Consider the following 23,369-nt stretch of genomic DNA (forward strand, 5'->3'; position numbering starts at 1 on the left):
CCAATACAGATTACTACAAGGTCAGTAACGTTTTCTAAATTCTTTGGATTACTTCTTCAGCTCTGGAAGATTTTCTAACTTGTTTTGACTATAAAAACTCAGTAAGACAAAATATACATGTTAAAAATGCATTCTCTGAAAAACCTAAATATCTTATGCAGTGTTGTTTCTAAAACAAAATAAATCAAATTGATCTTGTTTTAAGGATTTTTAGATATTTTTACAGGAAAACAATACAAAAATTATTATTAAGAAAATAATTTTTGCCATAATATCAAAGATCTTACTAGAAAAAATAAATTATGATCTAACGTGAATTTTCTTGATTAAAAAAAATATGATTGTGTCTGGTAACATGTCCATGTAAAATGGCTAGTTATAGCATTATAGCTTAGCGAGGTTTATTTCTATTTCTTGTACTCCAAACTTACTTCAAACTTAATTTTCTCTCTGCTCGTATGAATGTAACACATCATAAGAAAGTGTTTCACCGCTGTTTAAATTGCGGTGGCCCGGTCAATTATGTAAAAAATAATTATTTTTTACATATATTATGTTTTTAAGACAATGTCCCCCCAAAATGAGTCATATTTATAATTTGCAAGGTATGATTTATGCCTAATGAAATCCCATATAAGCACTTTACAGATATAAATTCATAAATACAACATTAAGCAAAGAGTTTTTCAGTCACCCGTTTAGTCATGCTGCCATGCAATGAGTTAAAGATGTGATTATTGGCTGAATGTAATAAACATATGAATCCCTGAGAAGAGACTTCCAAATCGGTTGTGACGTGTAATATAAATTAGGGGGGTATTAGTCCTAATCCGTTAATTAAGAATGTGTATATAACATGAAATCAAACAACCTGAAGACCAACACAGCATGATTCACAAAGCACACACACACAAAAAAAACTTTACATGTCCAGAAATGAGAAGTGTAACTGGTGTTTCCTGAGGATGACATGAAGTAGACTGTTTTGAATATTCATCTTCACCATGCAGCTAAACAGCTCTGATAATAATATCCTAATAGCCATAGTGATCTTGCTTCTTTTCATATCAAACGCCATTATCATGTCAAATAAATGTTTACATTTTGAAACATTACCTAATTAAATGTATACTTACAATTTGGATATTGGGCAGCTCATGATTTCCAGACACGGTTATTATAACTGGGGTTTAACAAATTCATTACGTCTCAATCGGTGCTTCATCTCTAAAGGCAAATTAATGAGATAAAATGTGCTTTTTTTTCAGTGGGTATAAAACTAGTGCTCTGTCCCTTTATGAGATCATGCATGTTGAACAGTATACGCTGCACAGAGAGAGATGATGATGAGACGTATGCACGGAGAGACATGGATATTCAGTCCTTTTGTGTTCCAATGTGTGGATTTCTGCTTTTCACTAACATGTAAAAACTAAAAATGTGGGGATTTCGTGCACTATGAACACAGAATGTGCAGGGATACTTAAAATGTTGCGGAAGACTTGCAATCTCGCAACGAAATTCATAAAGAGGGTATTTTTCTTCTATTTTCTACACATTGGTAATAGCTGCTGCTATAACAGTTGGAAAAGAGCGAGGACAGTGCTAGGAGAGTGCACTCTTGTACGCATGCATGTGACTGGGCCTTGGAGCATCAAGTATATTATGCGCTTGCGCATCTTTGCAAGCTAAATAGAATCGAGCTCATTCGCCGGTTAGAATACTTCTTTCGCTCAGTGTAATTGTTGTGTTCTCTCACTTGTTGTTTTCTTGCATTAATGTTATTAATGCAGCACTGGCCCGATCGGACAAGTGAGAGTTCTAGCAACTGGCCAGAGTCTCTCTCACTCTGGCCCCGGGCCATCGGGCGTCCTTATTGTCGAGCCATGTTAACTAACATTTTGATTAATAAAATGATGTAAAAATATATAGTTCATTGTTTTTTCATGATACCTAATCAATAACTAATGTTAAAGGAATGAAACCTTTTTATTAAGTGTTACCAAAATTACATAAAAATTACATTCATTGTTAGTTGTTAACATTTATTTGTATTGAAAACGGTTATGAATAGTTCTGTTGCCATTATCAAAAGGTCATTTTGTGATGCTCCCAATAAAAACAATGAGAGCATCACACACAGCAGATATACGTTCAAAAATAAGAAAAATATATACATTACAAGTTCTAAAACTGTTCCAGTGAGGAATCATTAATATCTATGATTTATTTACTGTATTTGGCCTCTTGTTGTAACACAAATCACGAATTATTAAGCAAATGCGTGATGGCTTGGTGCCTTTATTGTATGTTAAACAGTTATATCTGTTATTGGTGGTATTGTAACCAACATTAATCTGATTTAAATTGGGATCCTCACAGAATAGAGCTGGGATGAGTGACTGATGAGATATTGAGAGCACCTGGAGAGCATGCATGTTTGATTGACACCGAGAGCGCTCATGTTGAAGGGAGTGAAAGTCACGATCCCTTGTTGTCTGCCCCGTGTTTTCTGTTTCACTCAGCACGTCACACTCCATGTCACGTTCCTTGACAATTCAATTAAAGTTTAGAGTTTGTGGAATGAGTCACATCTTAATGCAGTAATTTTGATACTAACATGATGTCGGACTTACAGTACAAGATGAAACTGCTTTGTTGCATTATGTCAGAGTATCTACTGCATTTCATGAAGAACACACAGTACTTCTTGGCTGTTAATAAAGTACATTCTTTAGGCTTGCATGTGAGTGGTATGAATACTGTAACAAAGTTCAATGGAAAGGAGGCGGCGAGAACCGGCTTGACAATATAAATAATCTTTTGATAAAACAAAAAGCCATAAACATAAACACATGCAGGGCAGCTGCCTGTAACTCTCTCTCTCTCTCGAACTGCTGCCTCCAGTCGCCTTTATGTGTGCAGCATCACAAACTGGCCCCACCCTCCTCTCTACCATACTCCTCCCTCCTTTCCTTCAGGCCGGGTAGCCCCCAGCATGACATACATCCCAAACCTCCCTCCTTTTGGTCGTGCCCCTCTGGTCCCCGTCTGCCGGCAGGTCATTCCTGCCTCTTCAGACCTGGGAGGGTGACAAGGGGAGGGAAAAACAACAACAATAAATGAGAGAGAAATGCCAACACGGAGGGACAGCAGGAGAGAGAGAGAAAAAACCGTAGTCTGGTCCTTGGCCACTCATCCACCCTCTAGTTGATAACTGCTGTGCCTCCCCGGGAGGATCGGAGGCAGTCCTCCAGCACCTGGCAGACAGAACACCTTACCATGTTTTCGGCGAATGGTAGGGGTCTCCCCCATCCCTGGCAGTGGTTCTTCCGCTCCAGGTGGTCGGCTAGGAGCCCCTCCCTGCTTGTGGTCGGCGGTCCAATCTTGACCCCAACGCGTTTTAGCGGCTGGTAGTGGTCTCCTCCACCCCTGGTAGCGCAGCTTCAGGCAGTCGGCTAGGAGCCCCTCCTCTGCTCGAGGTCGGCGGCCGTTCCCCTGCTCTCAGGTGGCCTGACTACTCCATTCCCCGGTGGATGGCCGCGGATGCTCTGTTGGGGTGGATGGTAGTAGCAAGGATCTACTATGGCGCATCCCTCCTCCTTCCCGGGTTTCAGGCCAGTGTAACAAAGTTCAATGGAAAGGAGGAGGCCAGAACCAGTTTGACAATATAAATAATCTTTTAATAAATCAAAAAGACACAAACATAAACACATGCTGGGCAGCTGCCCGTAACTCTCTGTCGCTCTCAAACTGTCGCCTTTATTCCTCTCAAGGGCTTGATGAGCCTAATTAGGGGCCAGGTGTGCTTCATCACGTCCCGTCCCCACCCTCCTCCCTGCCACAAATACATTCATGGAGTAGGTCAGTCCAGTGGCACCCTGGCCTGAATCGGGCAGGGGAAGAGTGTGACGAGGAGGAGGGCGTGGCCAGGCCATGAGGGTGCTGAATCAGATGATCAGCGAGAGTGAGATAAAGGGGAGCTGGAGATGCCAGTTCGGGAGAGACACACACGACCACGCTGCATGTGTGTGTTTTTGTTTATGTTTTTTTTATTTTGAGTTTTACAATTAAACTTTATGTTGACTGTTCAGCTGGTTCCCACCTCCTCCTTGCCCACCTTTACCTGTTACATATGGGCATTGTCCCATGCCGTGACCCAAGTTTTGTCAAACAAGTACAATTTAATTTCAAGGGACAACTTTCTTGGTATATGTAGCGCCTTTGTGTTTGCCAATTAGTTTATTTTAATTCAGCATTTTAAATATGACATCTTATTAAAAGTGCACTTCAGATTCTCGGCAGATGCAGTAGGTGATCCGGGTATTTTTGTTGCCTACTGGGCTTGATCTGATATGGTTTGTACATTTTGACACTCACTTCAATTGCTCATGTATTTATACAGTGTCTAGTCCTTGACAAGTTCTCTGGCATCTCTGATGAGGATCAGCTGACCTATCGAGCACTTGACCTGCTAGGCAAGAGTAAGTTCTGGGCTGGGTTGGTCTTTGTGGACATGTACTCCTGGACCTTTAAGGTGCCTCCTCATGTCAAATTCAAGATCCGCATGGACATTGATGTTGTAGAGCGAACCAACAAGATCAAAGACAGGTCTGTTTATAAACCCTTGTGATGCCATTGGTGAGCCATTCATCAAATCTTGATTTGTCTTTGCCTTTATATTAAAATATCTCATCTTGTATGATCAGATATTGGGACCCAGGGCCAAGAGCTGACCCCATGGATGACTTGCGGTATGTTTGGGGGGGATTCGCCTATCTCCAGGACATGATAGAGCATGGAATCATAAAGACCCACACAGGAAAGGAATGGCCCTTTGGAGTCTACCTGCAGCAGATGCCATATCCTTGCTATGTGGATGACCTGTGAGTGTCAAACTTTGTGTTTTTTAAACATTTATAAAAGCTAGTGTGTCAAACTCATTCAACCAAGACTGGCAAGGTCAGCTGGTGAAGTTAAACTTTCTTGTATGGTGTTTTTTTGTGTTGGATAAGCAAGAGGATTGCTTTCAAATGTAATGTTCAGAAATGTAGCCTAGTGGATAGTGCACGTGTTTCAGAAATAATCATCTCCACTTCCAATAAAAAAAGTGGCAAATAGCTCCAAAAAGTTTTTTTTTTTTTTTTTATATTATATATTTATATTACAGTATATATTTATATTTGTTGAACATATAGTTTTTGTTTTCATTTTGCCACCAATGTACAATCTCTCTTTTTGTCCTTTTTGCTGGCATATTCTACAGATTCATGCTAACTCTGAACCGCTGCTTTCCAATCTTCATGGTACTGGCCTGGGTCTACTCTGTCTCCATGACGGTTAAGAGCATCGTGCTGGAAAAGGAGATGAGGTTGAAAGAGACTTTGAAAGCAATGGGTGTCACTAACCGAGTGCTCTGGTGCACATGGTTCATCGACACCTTCCTTGTGATGGCCTCCAGTACAGCCCTGCTCACTATTATTGTCATGGTGAGAGATGGTGGACCAACTGAAATATTGTCATGTCAGTAGATGCAGCTTTAACCTGCCTCATTTGCTGATCATTAATTGTTTAGGCCAGCTAAAAAATGCTGGGGAGACCATGCAGTTTATACAGGGTTAAGAAAGACATGTAAAATCTTAGATTTTTGTGCCATACTGGCCTCTTGTGGTGACCATATTCAATGACATTTTGTGTTCATTTAACCTATGGCCAAATGAGTGTTGATAAGAAGAATATCAAAAAAATACATTAAAGCATATTTATGTCTTCTTTTTCTCACAGGGAGGAAAAGTGTTGAACTATAGCAATCCCATTATCCTCTTCCTCTTCCTGCTTATGTTCACCATGGCAACCATCATGCAGTGCTTCCTCATGAGTGTGTTTTTCAACAAAGCTAATCTTGCAGCAGCTTGCAGTGGAATCATTTACTTCACTCTGTACCTACCACACATAGTGTGCTTTGCCTGGCAAGACCGCATTACCAAGGATTTGAAAATTATGGCAGTATGTCACTTGATAACACTCCCCATTGAAAACGTATCTGAGCCAACTGTGTTCATATGTCTGTATCATTTTTTTATCCTTTTTAAAAAGGGGCCATATTTGCCACCTGGAATTCATTTTTAGGGATTTTTCTTTACCTTTATAGGTGTTTATTTGTTTCTAATGTTTCTAAAATATTTTTTTCTAACATTATTTTCTATTAAAAAGCACTTCATTTTAGATATTCATTCAAGAACATTGCAATAGAGATACCTGACAGCTACAGGTCACTATGGTGTCTGAAGTCGCACTTAACCCTAGATTGGCATATAATACAATATTAGGAACTATAAGTAAATAACAAATCATATTTTTCATGTGACATTTTTTAACCCCACATCTAGGGCATGGTTAATTGAACCTGAAACCTGGTTAATTTTTGACCCTGGTTGTTTTAATGTTTGAGTACTGGAAAGCAAGCTTTAACATATATTAGAACATCTTAAAATAAATATATACGTTTGTTTGTGTAATACTCTTTCATGTAGAACATTTTGTGCATCTAAGATTTTATCTCTTTGCATCAGAGTCTGATGTCCCAGGTGGCATTTGGTTTTGGTACAGAGTACTTGTCCCGTTATGAGGAGCAGGGACTCGGGCTGCAGTGGGACAACATCCAGACCAGCCTTCTGGAGGGGGACGAGTTCTCCTTTTTCATCTCAATTATCATGATGGCAGTGGACACAGTCCTTTATGCTGTTCTCGCATGGTACCTCGATACTGTTTTCCCAGGTATACTATTCTGCTTTGTTTCATATAGTAGTTAAGAGTGTGGGAGAATCACAAGTGGCATTAACTCTTTTTTTCAACTGTAATTGTGTGTATTATCAGGGCAGTATGGTATTGGTCGGCGCTTTTACTTTCCAGTCCAGCCATCCTATTGGTTAAACCAACCTGAGCCTCTAAAACAAGGTGAATGAGTGATTATTCTTTTGGGAATTTCAAGTGTCTTGAATCTGTTGTATCATCTTTTCAATCAATTTATCTTTGCTTTATACAGTCCCTGGAAAGCCAGTAGTGGAGAAACCTGCATTTGAAAATCTGGTGAACAACATTGAAGACCAGGCCAAGAACCACACAGCAGATAAGGAACAGAATGAGAAACCTCAGCCAGGATCCTGCAAACATGGAGATATACGGGATAAACTAGAGAAAGAAAAAGAACAACAGAGGCTTGATGAAGATGAGATGACCAATAAGAGCATGAGCACAGACTCATCAGGTGTGTTGAACACTTTTAATACTGCCCCACTTCTCAGTCATTAGTCTTCTTGGTGGCTTATCAGCATAGATGATGTGAAACAACTTTTGGTAAAGTTTAAATTAGAACCCTGCTAAAAAAACAGCTTAAACAAGTCTGAATTGCTGGTCTTAACTGGTTTAAGATGGTATAGCTGGTTTCCCAACCTGGTCAACCTGTTTTTTTAGGTGATCAGCCAGCTAGTCTCCATTCCTGACCAGCTGAAAAGAGCCCAAAACCTCTAAAATAAAAACCAGCAAACAGATATGTATGACCAGGCTGTGAAACAAGCAAAGACCAGCTAGCCAGCTTAGGATGGTTTGAAAGTGGATGTACTCAAACTCATATTAGTATTTGATTTGTCTGGCTTGATGCATCCCCAGCTGTCTATCTTAGTATTTTTGTCATTGACTTGGTATTTTTACATACTATTATAGAGTTTGTAAGAAGTATTTTTGAAAGAAATTTTGATTTATTAATTAAGGATAGATATGTAGGATTGTAAATATAATGTATAATGCATTTTATGTATAACTTAATGTATAATTGATCAATATAATTATTATTGTTACGGAGTGACTATTTGTACTAGGTGTTTTTCGCAGAAGCCATAGTTTTAATGCAAACTGGTGGTGTTATGATGGTGTAACCATACTACAGTAATAATGTGTTAATATTATGACCATGTTTTATTTTTGTGTTGGTTACTATGATTTTACTACAAAATACCATGGTGAAATTATGGTTACTGATGTAAATCCATGGTTAATATTTTGTAAGGGATTGTTAGGGTTAGGTTTAGGGGTAAGGGTTGGTGTAGGTAGGGTGTCTGTGGGACTCTAAATAAACACAAGAAACACACTGCAGTGATGCCCCTATACTGAATGTTAGTATTTAAAATGTCTTCCACTATTTCCACTGGGGTGCTAATAGCATCTAACTCTATTTGCACTTAGTGCAAAGAAGATGCTTTTTGTTGCTATTTACACTTAGTAATATCACTAAGTGCAATCTGCCAGTATTTCATCACTTCCTCATCGTGCTCTTGAGTAAAGCACTTAATCCCAGGTTGCTCCAGAAGGGATGTCTCTGTAATTTTATATGTGTATGGTAAGTTCCTTTGGATCTTTTCAGTTAATACTTGCTTGCTTTACCTGTGAACTGAAGACACTGCAATATACCGCACTGTGTCTCCAAAACAGTAAATATTCTTCTTTTAATATGCCACTGATCCAGTGGGTTTTACTATCCATCAAAGAAACATTTCATTCTGTCTAGTAACCTATTACAACAAACAGGAAGGTGTTTCTCTTCTTACTCTTGGAAAAGGTCCCATCAGATCTATTGAAAGACCTAACCAGGCTTATCTGCTTGACTAGACTGCAGGCATCCAGCAGGTTTCTTGGCTTTGAACTGATATAGGCTCATGGGAGTAATTACTGTAGTTTTAGTTTCGCTGGCGTTATCCATTACCACTTGCCAGCACCTTGTCTTAAGTTCAAGCGCACTGTCTAAGGTGATGCCAGGCATGAACTCCAGTGGCACGTAAATACTGGACTTGGGTAGACACACAATGCACAAAAACACCTCTGTCCTTGCCCTATGTGGGAACCTGGTGACCTTGTGTATGTTTGATTGGCTGGCAGGTTGGAATGCTGGTTTCTGTGTGCTCCTTCATTGCCGGTTAATGTGTGTTAGAGATGTTTATTCCATAAATGTGACAATGACATTCTTTTAGTCTGATCTCATTATTGGCACTCTAAACACAACCTAGCCATAGAACAAAATTACCATGGTATCCATGGTTGTCACCAAAATACCATAGTTTCTACAGGTATTGTTACTATTATAAAACAATAACAAAATTGTACATTTTCTGAAGAAAAAGTGAGTGGTGCTTGCCCAAAGATATTTTTGGTGTTTGCCAAAATGTTGCTGTGCATTGCTAAGGGGCTCTGGGTGGTTGCTAGGATGTTGCTAGGTGGTTGCTAGGTTGCTCTTGGTGATTGATATGTGGCCGCTTAAGTCAAAAGTCAAGTTTAAAAAAAAAACTATCTAAGTTTTGTAAGGGCAATATTAGGCCCATCCATCTAAGCATTTTGTGCACTTCTGATTTTTCAAGACTGAATTTGAATAAATCTGTGCCTAATAATTGTATATTATTAAACCACATCACCTTTGCATGACTGGGTCTCATTAGTCTGTCAAAAAGTTTTTTTGTAATATTTCATGAATTCTTTTAATGAAAATCCGTTCTCCGATTCTTGCCTCCAGGGAGGCTCTTCTTCGAACCCGAGCCATCTAGTCTGGTGGTCGGAGTGTGTGTGGAGAACCTGTATAAGATGTTTAGTGGCAGCTCTAGACCAGCTGTGGATGGCCTGAGTATCACCTTCTACGAGGGTCAGATCACTGCCTTCCTGGGTCACAATGGTGCAGGGAAAACAACTACTATGTAAGTATCTAAACCTAATGAAATGAATATTTCTTCACCAATGAGAGCATCAGAAAATGATGCAAGTTTGCTCTTCTCTCCCACAGGTCTATTCTCACTGGCATGTTCCCTCCCACCTCTGGTACAGCCTTCATTTATGGGAAAGATATCCGCACGGACATGGATGCCATCCGTAAATCCCTGGGAATGTGCCCCCAACATAACATTATCTTTCACCAGTTCGTAAACCCCTCATTTGGTTTAAATTTGAATGTTGATACATCTGCTAAAATGGAAAATCTGTTTAAAGTAAATAATTGTTTTGTCTCTCTTTTAGAGTCAGAGTCAACAATGTTTTATTGGCAGTATTTACCAAAGCATATACATTTATTGTATGGAAATGGAAAATAAAGTTAAAAGACGATGAAGATAAAATGCAATTTTCTATCTCTGTATGTCTGTCGTTCTGTTTCTCTCCCACAGTATGACAGTAGCAGAACACATCCTGTTTTACTCTCTACTGAAGGGTAGGCCATTACCCGAGGCCCAGATTGAAGTGGAAAACATGCTGGAAGATCTTGGTCTCCCTCACAAAAGAAATGAGGAGGCACAAAATCTGTCAGGTTACATCACAAATCCATTTTAATAATCCATTTCTCATATTCCACCAACATTTTAAGTGAGAAGAAAAAAAAATGACAACAAAACCCTGTTGTAGTTATGGATTAATTTTGTGTTTTTTGTAATGACGTACTGTAAGTGTATTGTCTTCCTATGTAGGTGGTATGCAGAGGAAGCTTTCTGTTGCCATGGCTTTTGTTGGTGGTGCCAAAGTGGTATTTCTGGATGAACCTACATCTGGAGTGGACCCATACTCCAGACGCTCCATCTGGGATTTACTGCTAAAATACCGTGCAGGTATCCATCCATCATCCATCCATCCATCCATCCACTTTTGTGTAGAGGTGTAAAAAGTGTGTGTGTGTGTGTTGTACAGGACGCACAGTCATCTTATCCACACATCACATGGATGAAGCCGACCTGTTGAGTGACCGAGTGGCCATCATCTCTCAAGGCCGGCTGCACTGCTGTGGCTCTCCTCTCTTCCTGAAGAACTGTCTGGGTGCTGGTTTCTACCTCACACTGGTGCAACGCCTTAAAGAGGAGCCACCCCATGTCAGAAAGGAGGTGAGCCTTTGCTCTCTTCACAAAGATAGTTATAATATACAGTGTCACTCACATGTTTTCTTTGTTTCATACAGGGTCAGTGTGACTGTACCGATGACTGTTTGTCTAAGTGTTCACTCTGTAGAAAATTTAAAGAGAGCAGCAAAGAGCAGACCAGAGTTTCGGAAAGACAGATGGAAGGTATAGAGATTCATTAAGACCATACATAGAGATTTATACCATGCAGAAAAGTGATGACAGTGTTTGCAATACTACTTTTCCCTGATAGCACACGTACATCACCCAGATGTCTTTTTGATGTGTGTTTACATCTGGAAGACATATTTTTTAGGTTGTATGCTCATCTGCTTTAAGACACTTAAATGCCATTAACACATTCAGCAGATGTCTTTAAGATGTTTATGATTTAAAATGTTTGTAAACCTGATCTTTTAAAGATTTTTTAGCAGATGCTCATTAGAATGCAATGCTTTACAAATAAAACACTCTTAAAAAGACATCTCAGAGATGTACATGTGCTATCTGGGTTTGTTCTTTTTCTAGGTTACACATTTTTCTGCAATCAGCTCAATGTCATAAAGTACATACTATATTAAAGTGTTATTTGTGTGTGGGTTCCTCTCCCAGGAGATGTTCAGAGCATCACAGCCCTTGTGCACAATCATGTTCCTGAGGCCAGGTTGATTGAGGTCATTGGGCAGGAGCTGACCTTTCTGTTGCCAAGTAGAGGCTTTAAACATCGTTCTTACACCAGTCTGTTCAGAGAGCTGGAGGAGAAGCTGGCAGACATTGGACTGAGCAGCTTTGGAGTATCAGATACATCACTAGAAGAGGTCTGATCAACCACATGCATACTGTAATGACCTGACATTCAAGTCTGTTGAGAGTGAGGGGTCAAGTCTTCCTAGTCAAAAATCCTAAAGGAATGTGTACAGGATTGCTTTTCGAACCAATCCTAAAGGATCTTAATAGGATTCAATTAGAATACTTAAAGAATCTGCTAAGAATCGATCAGGACCCTACTTTCAGTTTATCCAAGATCTTGTTTGATACTCAGCAGATTCGTAGAATATTCAAATTTGATCCCATTATTATCCATTAGATTGGCTCTTCATACATTTTTGACTACAGGTTCACAGGACACCTTCCTCTTTCTTTGAATGGCCTGTAAAAAGTTCTGATGTCCCTCCTTTATGTCCTGCAGATCTTTCTGAAAGTCACAACTGATGGAGAAGTGGCTTACAGCAATGCTATATTTGGTGAGATTTTATGTTTCATTCTCCTATCCGCCAGTCAATCTCAGACATATTATCTTTATGTGTGTCAGTTTACAGTGCCTGTAAATGTTGCATGTTGTGATTGTGATGTGTATTTTGTGGTTGAACCCAAGACCTCTGAACCCAGAGCTCTGCAGCAGAAATCACTTGTGTGTCTCTATAGAGACACTGTCACAGTGAATAAAGGAGGTGACGACTAACTCAGTCTCTGTTACTTCAGCTTACAGCAAATCCCTCCTCCAAGTAAAGCTAAATGTAAAACAAAATCTGAATGTGCAGAATTACAGTAAAATAAAAAGAACCATTCTCAAATATACCACTTAGCAATATAGTAAATAAAGCTTTTGTAGCATCTATATAGCATAGTGATAAAATGTTAACTGAGTTTGCTGTTAAATAGCTGTACTTTGTTGGTGCCTAGTGAATAGTACTTAAATTGAGCTGTGGTGCTCAAGTGGGAGGCCCAGGTTTGAATCTGGCCTGCGGTGTGGCCTGATCCCATTGTCCCTCTCTCTTCCTACTAAATTCCTGTTCCCTCTGTTCTGTTTCTTTCCAGAAGATGTGGCAAAAGCACACATTTATTAAATAAAATATAGTAGTTATTCCAAAAAATAAAAGTCAGTTGATCATAGTGTAATTGTGGTAACACTTGACAATAAGGTTCCATTTGTTAACATTAGTTAACAACATTAGTTAACAATAACTAACAATGATTAATAATTTTAAAGCATTTATTAATCTTGGTTAATGTTAATTTCAACATATACTAATGGTCCGGCCGTGGTAGTGCGGGTTGGCCACTAATCGCAGGGATGGTGGTTTGATTCCTGGCCCACATGACTCCACATGACTAAGTGTCCTTGGGCTCATGCCTATGTTGCTCCCAATGGCAGGCTAGCACCTTGCATGGCAGCCCTGCTGTCATTTGTGTATGAGTTTGTGTGTGAATGGGACACAGTGTAAAGCCCTTTGGTAACCGCTAAGGCTAAAAAGGTGCTAAATAAGTGGCTAAAATTAAAACAAGTAAAATGAACAATTGTATTTTTATTAACAAAGATTAATAAATGCTGTAAATTGTTAGTTCATGATACCTTATGCATTAACAAATGTTAATGAATGGAACCTTATTGTAAAGTGTTAGTGTAATTGTTTGGTTCTGGGCTTCTGCTGACTATGTTTGGTTTTGTGATCAGAGGCAGACAGATCGGTGTATGCTAACGGTCAGTCAAACTCTGGGAGTTCGCACAGCAAAGAGGACAGAGGATCAATGCAGGTGAAGGGAATCTTTCTGGCCCTGAAACAGTTTTTTGCTTTGCTCATCAAGAGGTTCCATCACACCACACGTTCTGGCAAGGATTTCCTCGCTCAGGTCAGAATAACAGAATTTGTTATTCTGAGAACGTTTTGGTTCATTAATAATAATAACAACAGTGATGTAATTCAGGGATTATGTTTGCAAACTTGTGATAGATGTGTTTTTTTTTAAAGTGCCTGTTTTTTCTTTATTTATTCACTTATAAGCTGATCATTATTATGTATGGTGTCCACTGGTATTCTCTTTCACAGATTGTGTTGCCTGCTAGTTTTGTGCTGGTTTCCCTGATGTTTACGCTGATCGTTCCTCCATTCGGGGAATATCCTAGCCTTACACTAAGCCCATGGATGTACGGCAGACAGTTCACCTTCTTCAGGTACATTTGAGTTGAATGTTGAAAGCTCAAGTTCATTTATTCGATGTGTTGATTACTGAGAGGTTAAAAGATTAGTTTTTATTTAAAGGTAGATTTTACCCCAAAATTAAAATCCTTAATTATTTACTCACCCTTATGTTGTTCCAAACCCACATGACTTTCTTCTTCTGTGGAACACAGAAGGTGTATTATTGAAGATTATTATAAAAGTAAATGAGTGGGGCTGTCAAGCTCCAAAATGACAAACAAAAGTGCCCACCCTAGAGCTGCTCACATTCATGAGAGAAGTAACATCTTTTAGTGAAAAATGTATGATTTCAAGTCTAATCTTTTTAATTAATCCGTTGATACAGTTCATAAAAATGGTCTGAATGATTTACTCTCAAAATGGACTGATGCTGTTTAGCTCAATTTATTGACTCTATAATCCAGTTGCAGCGATTTACAGCTCACTGGAATGGAATGACTGTTCCTCACACAAAGGTATTGAATGTCTTTAGAAGACTTCCAAAATACATAAGTTGTATGTACACTTTTACTAGGGGCTTTTGTCATTTGGAGTCCTCATTCACTATAATGAAAAACATGGCCTGGAAATTCTTCAAAAATGGACCTTTTTTGTTCCATGAAGGAAATAATATTTGGAACTGCATAAGGGTGAGTTTATGATGGCAGCATTTTAACCTTGAACTAATGAAATATTCCTTAAAGTTGTGAATTTTATTTTATTTTTTCAAGTAATGAACAGATGCAAAGTCCAGAAATGAGATATTTTGGAGAAGTGCTTTTAAACAGACCTGGATTTGGGACTCGCTGCATGGTTAGCGAACCTTTAGAGTAAGTGTACATACAGTACATGCTAATGAATGAATATCCATAGATAACACAAATATGTTCTTCTTGCCTACTTACCATTTCCAATCTTGTTTCCCACAGAAACTACCCATGTAATAACATTACCACAGAGTGGGAAATGCCCCTGGTGAACCCAGCACTCATCGACATGCTGGCTGACTCAGAGTGGACGGACATCAAACCATCTCCCAGCTGCCAGTGCAGCACGCCTGACAAACTCACCATGTTACCCGTGTGCCCAGAGGGTGCTGGAGGCCTTCCACCTCCCCAGGTTGGGTGACCTGGAAAGAATATTTATTTAATCTGACAATTCTGTCATAATTTATTCCAACCCCAAATGGCTTTAGTTCTTGCAGAACACAAAAGTAGATGTTTTAATGAATATTACTCATTAAATATTTGCTTATTAAACATTAGATATAATATTAGACATTATGTATTCATTAAAATAACTCCTTTTGTGTACTGCAAAGAAATTCATTTGAGGTTTGATTTGGAACAACATGACAGAATTACATTTTTTGGGTGAACTATTCCCTTACCTATAAGATGTTTCAGTTAGTGTATAATGATTTGTGTGCCTTAATTTTAGAGGATTCAATCCACTGGTGATGTATTGCTGGATCTGACTGGTAGAAATATCTCTGATTACTTGGTAAAGACGTACACAAGTTTAATAAGGACAAGGTATTGTGGCCTAGTTATGACTATCATTGTACTGATCTTAAATGTTCCCAGAAATTGTTCTCATATGTGTTTTTTTTTTTCTTCTTTTTTCCTTCAGCTTGAAGAGCAAATACTGGGTGAATGAGCAAAGGTATTAGTGAAATAAAAGTTTGGAGTAGAAAAATACAATAACTCCCTCTTGTGGACTTATATGGAACATATATAGTGTATGTAGTGCTGGGTTGACTACTTTTGAATTGTAATCAAATTATATTGTAGTCAGTACTGTAATCTATTGGTTTACATTTTAAAGTAATATAATCTAATTGCTTTTGGCCATTCTTGTTTATTTGATGTCACACACACTTCCCCCTCACTGCAAAAAAGCATTTGTTGAAACCAAGCTGCCAAAACGACTCATTCTTTATCCACATTGCGATGTCACACTGTGGACATTTGCATCTGACTGCCTCCACAACAGCACATCAATGCCTACTTTACCTTATCACATTTGTAGCCCCGCCCAGTAGTGTTTTGTAGTGAGATGGCAAGGAGAGAGCAGGTCAGTCAAGAGAAGAGATTATAGTGGGTGTTTACTGTCAAGTCTTAAAGGAGAAGCAGCACCAAAACCGAATGTTTCTGACAGAGGGTCAAAATGAGGGCGACAAATTTTCATGTTTTACAAATATATGAATGTTTTTTGTGCAATAAAACTAAACTAATATTTAAATTGAACCTCATAGAATTATTATAATAATAAAAAAGGCATGTCCTGACCCTCTTAAACGCATTAATGATAACTCAATGATTCTAAATATGACAATTGATATGATTCGTTTGTGCGTGTTTTACTTTATCTGTTCATTTCCAAATGAAATAAAAAAGGTGCTTAATTTTTTTTTTTACTCCGGCTATTTTGGCATTACAAATGCCTTCCAAGTGTGGTAACAGATCAGATCAGTTATATTTATGAATCGTCACAACATTTCAAAAAGTTGTCACAAAAGCAAAGTGCATTTGTGTACATTTTTGAACCAGAGTACAAAAGCAATTCACGGTTCGACATTTATGTGTGGATTATTGCTCCATTCTCAGTGTTTGGAGAACCCCATTTAAAACTCTAATTTAATCTAATTACAAGGTCTTGGTTTTTGTAATCTGATTACATTAACCAGATTACACGTAATCTGTAACTACCCAGCACTGAGTATATGCATTTAGTGCCCTTAATGTGTGAAAGCCTGACTGTATGCGGTCTCTTTCCTTCAGGTATGGTGGCATCTCTGTTGGAGGTCGACTTCCTGTTTTAGATGTGGATCCTAAAACCATTCAGAATGTTGCTTCTCAATTAGGACATCTGCTTAATGTTACAGGGGTCAGTTAAGGAACAGTTCTCTTTGTTACTGTTTTTTTTTTTGTGTGATTTTGGTTGTAAATGTGCCTTTTTGTCATATCGTTTTGAATGTGAATTTATTTCAGATTGCTTAATCATATTAATGAAAAAAGAAAATATATATATCAAAGCCAAGCACTGAATAAAGTAAAGTTATACTATGTTAATGTACTATATATGGTCATATATACTGTATGACATTTACAGGGCAGATACTCAAAGCTCACTCTGAAGGAGTTTGGTACTTTCTTGAGGTATATGGAGACTGAAAACAATGTCAAGGTAAGGAGGATTTATTCTTTCAGCCTCACTTTCTCACCATTTCTTACTGACCTTGTCTCATAAAAAGATAAATAACCCATTTGTGCTTTCCTCTAGGTGTGGTTCAATAACAAAGGCTGGCACGCTATGGTGGCCTTCATGAATGTGGCGAATAATGCCATCCTTCGAGCCAACCTGCCTCCTGGTGTCGACTTAAATGAGTATGGCATCACAGCTATCAATCACCCACTAAACCTGACCAAAGAACAGCTGTCGGAAGTCACAGTGTGAGTGTAATGCTTAGAGAACGGATAATCATAGCAGGCAGCAGTCTCAGTTTTGTTTTACTCTCTCATTTTCTCAGACTGACCACATCAGTGGACGCAGTGGTCGCCATCTGCGTGATCTTCGCCATGTCATTCGTACCGGCTAGTTTTGTACTGTATCTAATTCAAGAGAGAGTTACACAGGCCAAACACCTGCAGTTTGTGAGTGGAGTCAGCCCTCTGGTCTACTGGACTGCTTACTTCTTCTGGGACATGGTCAGTATGTAAGCACTACAACTACCCAAATAAAACATCCTAATACAGATTATACTCAGATTATACCTAATATAATATCATGTTATTAATATAATGATATTATTCCAACAACTCTGTAAGCTTTAGATTTGCATTTTGCCCTGCTGCTTTCAAACAGTATGTATTGTCTTGTCACCTAGATAAACTATGCTGTGAGTGCAGCGATGGTCGTGGGGATTTTCATTGCATTTGACAAAAAGTGCTACACCTCACCTGCCAATTTGCAAGCTTTGATAGCACTACTGATGCTTTATGGGTAAATGAAATATCAACATCCATTTTTTTTTTTATGATTAATTTATTATTTACTATTAGCAAAAGCAGGATTTTTTTTTTAAGTAGATTTGGAGCTATCTCATTGAATATAGAGGCCACAATCCAAATTAACTCTGTAAATGTAAATGTTCCCGTAGCCTAAATAGATCATGACACTAGAAATGCTGAGGACATGGGTTTGATTCTTAGATAAGAATGTTTACATATAATAAAAGCTAGTTTCATTATAAATCTGACCAGACCATGAATTTGAATTAAAAATTACACTCATCTGTCTCTTTGTTCTTCTCTGATTTAGCTGGTCTGTGACTCCCTTGATGTATCCGATGTCATATGTGTTTAACGTGCCCAGCACAGCGTACGTCTCTCTGTCCTGCATCAACCTCTTCATTGGCATCAACAGCAGTGCCATCACGTTTATCTTAGACCTGTTCGACAGTACAGAGGTAAGAATATAAGAACACATACAAATGATTTTTTTTTTTTTTTAAGAGGCATTCATTTTTTTTTCATGATTTATTAGTGGTGTTTGCTAATGCATGCTAAAACTTGGCATTAGGGAAGTTACGTGAAGTGAAGTTCAGAGAGTTTAAGTCAATACTCAGGTGATGGCGCCCTCTGGTGGTGAGTGGGAGGAACTACAGAGGCGGTATTCGTGACAATACCTATATTTTGCTAAAGCATTTTATGTGGCTTGTTTATTTGTTGTACATATTACGGCACGTTCGTGGTGAAAAGTCACTACAACAACAATGACTTATTCTATTTCACACAAATCACGTGTAAAAAGGAAGTTATGTAAGGGAAAATGTACAGTTAGCCAGTTGTTACCGAACAATAAACACAGACAGCGTGATCAGGATTATGTATAACCCTGAATGGGTTTATTTTGCGATAACAACCGGTTGACAGTACATTATCCCGCTTATTACATGGCTACTAACCAAATAAATAAAACATGGACAATGAAATTATGTAATTTGAGAAGAATGAAATAGCTGAACTGCTGAAATCCACCTCCAGAGTTCTATTGGTGTTTATTTTGTGAAAATGACAATATGACTGCTAATTATTCTGCCTATTACAAGACTACTTGCCAAATAAACAAATAAATGGACATGAAACATTGACAAGAATTGTATTTTTATTTTATATTATTAGCTTACTTGTAGAGATCCCACAGTGAGCTGAAAAGCAGGAGAGACGGCTCACAGAATCAGGATGATCGGTATGATACATCTTAATTCCCGGATGTGCGGTTGTTACAAAGCAATATCTGACCACCTGATGGCGCCATTGACAAATCAAAACCGAGTATTCCAGAGAGCCATGTAATAATAGTTCATAAAAACGTTCTTTTCGCCCTGTTTGTTACAGTGTTGTTTTATGATATTTAAACATGTAATACGATACATTTTAAGTTTGCATTACATAACCAACAGCATTTACAAGCTTGTTGAATTGCGATCAGATTGCATGGTAGCTCGTAGGGGTATGAGTCCAGAAGAGCATGAGAGTCAACAAGTGAGACGAAAGTGTGTTTTTCATGTCACATTTGCTTTTATGACACATTTTATTCTTGACACATTTTATTTATGACACATATTTATTTATGACACATCTGGATAGAGCATTAACCTTCAAAACCTCATCTGTTTGGGAGAAAATTAAACTAGCTTTTAGCATTACACAATTGAAATTTCACCTCAGAACTTATCGTTTTGAAAAAAAAGTCACCACATTCATGTACTTTTCATGAGATCAGGCTAAAAAAATCCCATTGACTTATACTGAAGGAGTGTCCCATGCCATATCTAGGGACTAGAGTAACATATAGACTAAAGAATAGCTTCTCTGGACTTGAGCTGGTAAAAAGCCACCTAGCGACCACTCAGAATAACTTAGCAATGACACAGCAATGCCCTGGCAAATACCCTCAACACCCTTGCTTCATGGTGGGAATTTTGCGCAGGCAAAAACAAATCTTGGATTTATAAAAGTACTTCATGCGTTTCTACTTACATAGTGTTTTTCATATTCTCAAATAAATCCTTTCTAATAATATTTTTTGTTCATGCACTAAATGGATTAGCCAGTCAGTCCAAAAAGCAGTTAAAAAGTTGAAGTGTACAGCTGAAGTTAGTTTTGTCTTCTGTTGTCCTCTACTATTACAGGCATTGTACAAGTGTAACCAGCTGCTGAAAAAAGCTCTGCTCATCTTTCCTCACTTCTGTTTGGGCCGTGGGCTCATTGACATGGCGATGAACCAGGCTGTGATGGACGTGTTTGCACGCTTCGGTGAGTCTTGCTCCTGTCTCCACCTCACATTTCAATTGGTTGGTTTGAGGCTGCCGCTAGCAACCTAAGCCTGGCCCCTGGCAAGGTTTGGGCCCTGTGAAATGACATCCCTAAAAGTCAATGAGCTTTAATGTGTCTGTCAGTGTGATGGAAATACAAGACCTCACATTCGCTAACCGTGTATTTTATTAAGAGATTCGAAGGGGACGAAACATTTAAAGAAAAAAAACGCAGTGCAGGTTTCTTTCCAAGGGACATACTCAGTGGGGTTTCTCTGAAAACAGTGAATTAGGGTGCGAGCAGACTATTACATCTATCTAGCCATAGTAAAAGACAGGCATGAGGCTACATAAGGGCCAGAGTGGCATTAGTCAACACAGATTGACGGCTGGTCCACCCAATTAAAACTGTAGGAATATAGGCTACTAAAACTTTGCAAAAAAAAGCTGCATTTTGGCACATGCAAGATGATCATCATATTCCTGTTATAATCCATTCCCTCCGAACATCCCCACCACCCACCACAAACACACACCTCAGTGGCTCGACAGCAAATGTAAAATGACACAAAAATAAACAATAAATCAACAGAAAGTATTCAGAAAAAAGAGATAGGAAAAAATAAGAATGCAAACACTCATTCAATATTGCCCATCTCCCTCGTCCGTCTCCCACGAGAGCACTCCAAAAAATCCAAATACCTTCTCCATTTTCTGTCAAATAATCCCATGTTGCACAGCCTTCTACAAACCATCCCCTCAAAAGCCGCCACCCTGCACAGCTCTGTGCACCACTCCAGAAACGAGGGTGCTCCAGCTAATTTCCATGCCAGGACCCAACTCTTCATGAACCCATCCCCTACATCAACAACCGTAACATCACCTAGAACACAGAGCCTGGGGCAAAATGAAACCCGAGCACCCAACACATCACAAATCAAATTCTGAACCCTCAACCAAAATTCTTGAATCTTAACACCCCCCCAAAAAACATGGGTTGTATAGCCATCTTCTGATTGGCATCACCAGCAGGTGGGTGTATATTTGATACCAAGTCTATACAATATAGAGGGGATCCAATAGAATTGATGTAAAATCATAAATTGCATCAGATGCACCATTGCATCTCTAGATTTAAACTTGGCATTGGAGGAGAGAGTGCGGGCTAGGATTCTAATAAATGTCTAGTTTAAATCTTTCTCCCATACTCTCTTGAGAGAAGTTGAAGCTCCATCCCACAGACTCTGAATTAACATGGAATAATACACTGATGCATCATGACCTTTTTCAAAGGCAGTTATTACTACATCCAGAGTATCTGCCGCTTTAGGGGGGCACATGCTACTCCCAAAAACAATACAGAGCAGATGGAATAGCTGTATAATACCTACATAATTGAGATCTGTGAATCCTAAATTGGATTGTATTTCAAATGGATCAATTCACTGAGGCCATCAGATGACATTCTGTGCTTCAGCTCTGCCTCTGCACTTTTAATATTCCCTTCCAACTCCATGAGTTCTCCTGCTTTGGATGTTTTAATGAATGAGGCATATTGTTTGATCCAACTCCTAAGAACTGCCTTAAGTGCCTCCCAAGCCACGCCCACAGAGGATACTGAGGACCAGTTGTTCTCTAACATTTGTTGGACATCAGGATTTTGCTATATGATTTATTTTTCTCCAAGAGTGACAAATTTCTAAATTCACCAGGGCGTAATCTGGGATGCTTCCAATTGAGCAATCAACAACAGATGAAATGAGGGACTTAGATATAAAATATATATAGATATATATATATATATATATATATATATATATATATATATATATATATATATATATATATATTCTATATATATCTTATGGACTGATGAAAAAAATGTATAGTCCCTACCAGATGGGTTCAAATGTCTCCAAATATCTGCAAGACCAAGATTTTTACACATCCTGTGATCAAGGACTGCGTCCATCAAAAGATTAAAGTCTCCTCCCAATATTATATCATGAGGTGTGCCAGCAGCTTGCAACATCCCTTTGAGGTCTATAAAAAAGCCCTGATCATCAACGTTAGACAATCGACCTGTCTCTCGACGTCCCCGACTCCTGCATCCAACCCAGAGATCCTCGCCTCCACAGCAAGATCCTCCAGGTCCGCTACAACTTTCGCCAGCATTACAGACATGCTTGCTAGTTGGCATTGAAAGCCCGACCCTCGCATGGCACCACAACACTCCCTTGCCCCTGATATCTGACCCTGCCTGTAGTCATGAAGTTTTTTGTGTAATGTAACCTGTTCTGCATTGTTTTTTATTCTGTCTTCGCTTAAGGTTGGTTCTAAATATAGTAGTGGTTCACCCAAAAATGAATATTTTGTCATAATTTACTCGCCCCAGTGCTGTTCCAATACAGTATTGTTTTCATTTTTCTGTAAAACATAAAAGAAGAATGTATGAGCAGCTCTTTTCCATACAACAAAAGTGGATAGTGATTTACCTGATAGTTCAGGTTTCTTGTGAGGCTTTATGTGTAATTCTGATGTTTGTCTCAGGTGAGGACTATAGTGTGGATCCCTTTAGCTGGGACTTTGTGGGAAAGAATGTGACATTCATGGCAGTGGAGGGGTTTGTCTATTTCATCATAAACATCCTGATACAGTACCGATTCTTCATGGATCACTGGTGAGAAGATATTTATTTAAAATGTTGAACGGACATTATTTGTTGGAAAGAATTTATCTTCTAAGTGTCAACAGGCTCAGTTCACATTTCTTGACCATTTTTTGAGAAAATTTACAGATGTGCTCCCTATTTTTAACAGGATGTCAGATTATAAGAAGCCTCCAATAACCGATGAAGATGTGGATGTGGCAAAGGAGAGGGAAAGGATTTATAAAGGTGGAAGTTCTAGTGACATCCTCCAGATAAAAGATCTATCAAAGGCAAGTGTGTCCAGTTCACACGAGTGCATGATGGGTAATGCTTCAGAGTACTTCATGAGTATGTTTTCTCACTCTACAGACATATTCTGGGACGAACAGACCAGCAGTGGACAGGATATGTGTGGGAGTGTCCCCAGGAGAGGTAAACAATGGAGAAGCATTGGAGACTTTTGATCTTCTCTATTGTGAGCACCATGGATTTTGTAGTAACTAAATATTTTCTGTTCT

At 38.7% G+C, this 23,369-nt stretch overlaps 1 protein-coding gene across 1 annotated transcript in view; it reads left to right on the forward strand.

The window, feature by feature from the left end:
* The window catches only part of LOC127634945 (retinal-specific phospholipid-transporting ATPase ABCA4-like), a 48,918-nt gene that overhangs the window by 19,711 nt on the left and 5,838 nt on the right, over positions 1-23,369 (forward strand). The window contains exons 13-43 of the mRNA XM_052114716.1: positions 4,406-4,611; positions 4,710-4,886; positions 5,267-5,489; positions 5,785-6,006; positions 6,573-6,777; positions 6,877-6,957; positions 7,046-7,267; positions 9,560-9,737; positions 9,824-9,955; positions 10,200-10,339; positions 10,497-10,634; positions 10,714-10,904; positions 10,979-11,084; positions 11,532-11,737; positions 12,109-12,163; positions 13,375-13,550; positions 13,748-13,872; positions 14,611-14,709; positions 14,809-14,998; positions 15,320-15,414; positions 15,512-15,544; positions 16,663-16,768; positions 16,994-17,068; positions 17,165-17,334; positions 17,412-17,589; positions 17,769-17,884; positions 18,203-18,350; positions 20,079-20,202; positions 22,752-22,881; positions 23,021-23,141; positions 23,221-23,283. Coding sequence (XP_051970676.1) covers positions 4,406-4,611; positions 4,710-4,886; positions 5,267-5,489; positions 5,785-6,006; positions 6,573-6,777; positions 6,877-6,957; positions 7,046-7,267; positions 9,560-9,737; positions 9,824-9,955; positions 10,200-10,339; positions 10,497-10,634; positions 10,714-10,904; positions 10,979-11,084; positions 11,532-11,737; positions 12,109-12,163; positions 13,375-13,550; positions 13,748-13,872; positions 14,611-14,709; positions 14,809-14,998; positions 15,320-15,414; positions 15,512-15,544; positions 16,663-16,768; positions 16,994-17,068; positions 17,165-17,334; positions 17,412-17,589; positions 17,769-17,884; positions 18,203-18,350; positions 20,079-20,202; positions 22,752-22,881; positions 23,021-23,141; positions 23,221-23,283 — 4,431 coding nt within the window. The remainder of the gene's footprint in view (positions 1-4,405; positions 4,612-4,709; positions 4,887-5,266; positions 5,490-5,784; positions 6,007-6,572; positions 6,778-6,876; positions 6,958-7,045; positions 7,268-9,559; positions 9,738-9,823; positions 9,956-10,199; positions 10,340-10,496; positions 10,635-10,713; positions 10,905-10,978; positions 11,085-11,531; positions 11,738-12,108; positions 12,164-13,374; positions 13,551-13,747; positions 13,873-14,610; positions 14,710-14,808; positions 14,999-15,319; positions 15,415-15,511; positions 15,545-16,662; positions 16,769-16,993; positions 17,069-17,164; positions 17,335-17,411; positions 17,590-17,768; positions 17,885-18,202; positions 18,351-20,078; positions 20,203-22,751; positions 22,882-23,020; positions 23,142-23,220; positions 23,284-23,369) is intronic.

Source organism: Xyrauchen texanus, chromosome 42 (genome assembly GCF_025860055.1).
Source record: "Xyrauchen texanus isolate HMW12.3.18 chromosome 42, RBS_HiC_50CHRs, whole genome shotgun sequence".
Lineage (NCBI taxonomy): Eukaryota > Metazoa > Chordata > Actinopteri > Cypriniformes > Catostomidae > Xyrauchen > Xyrauchen texanus.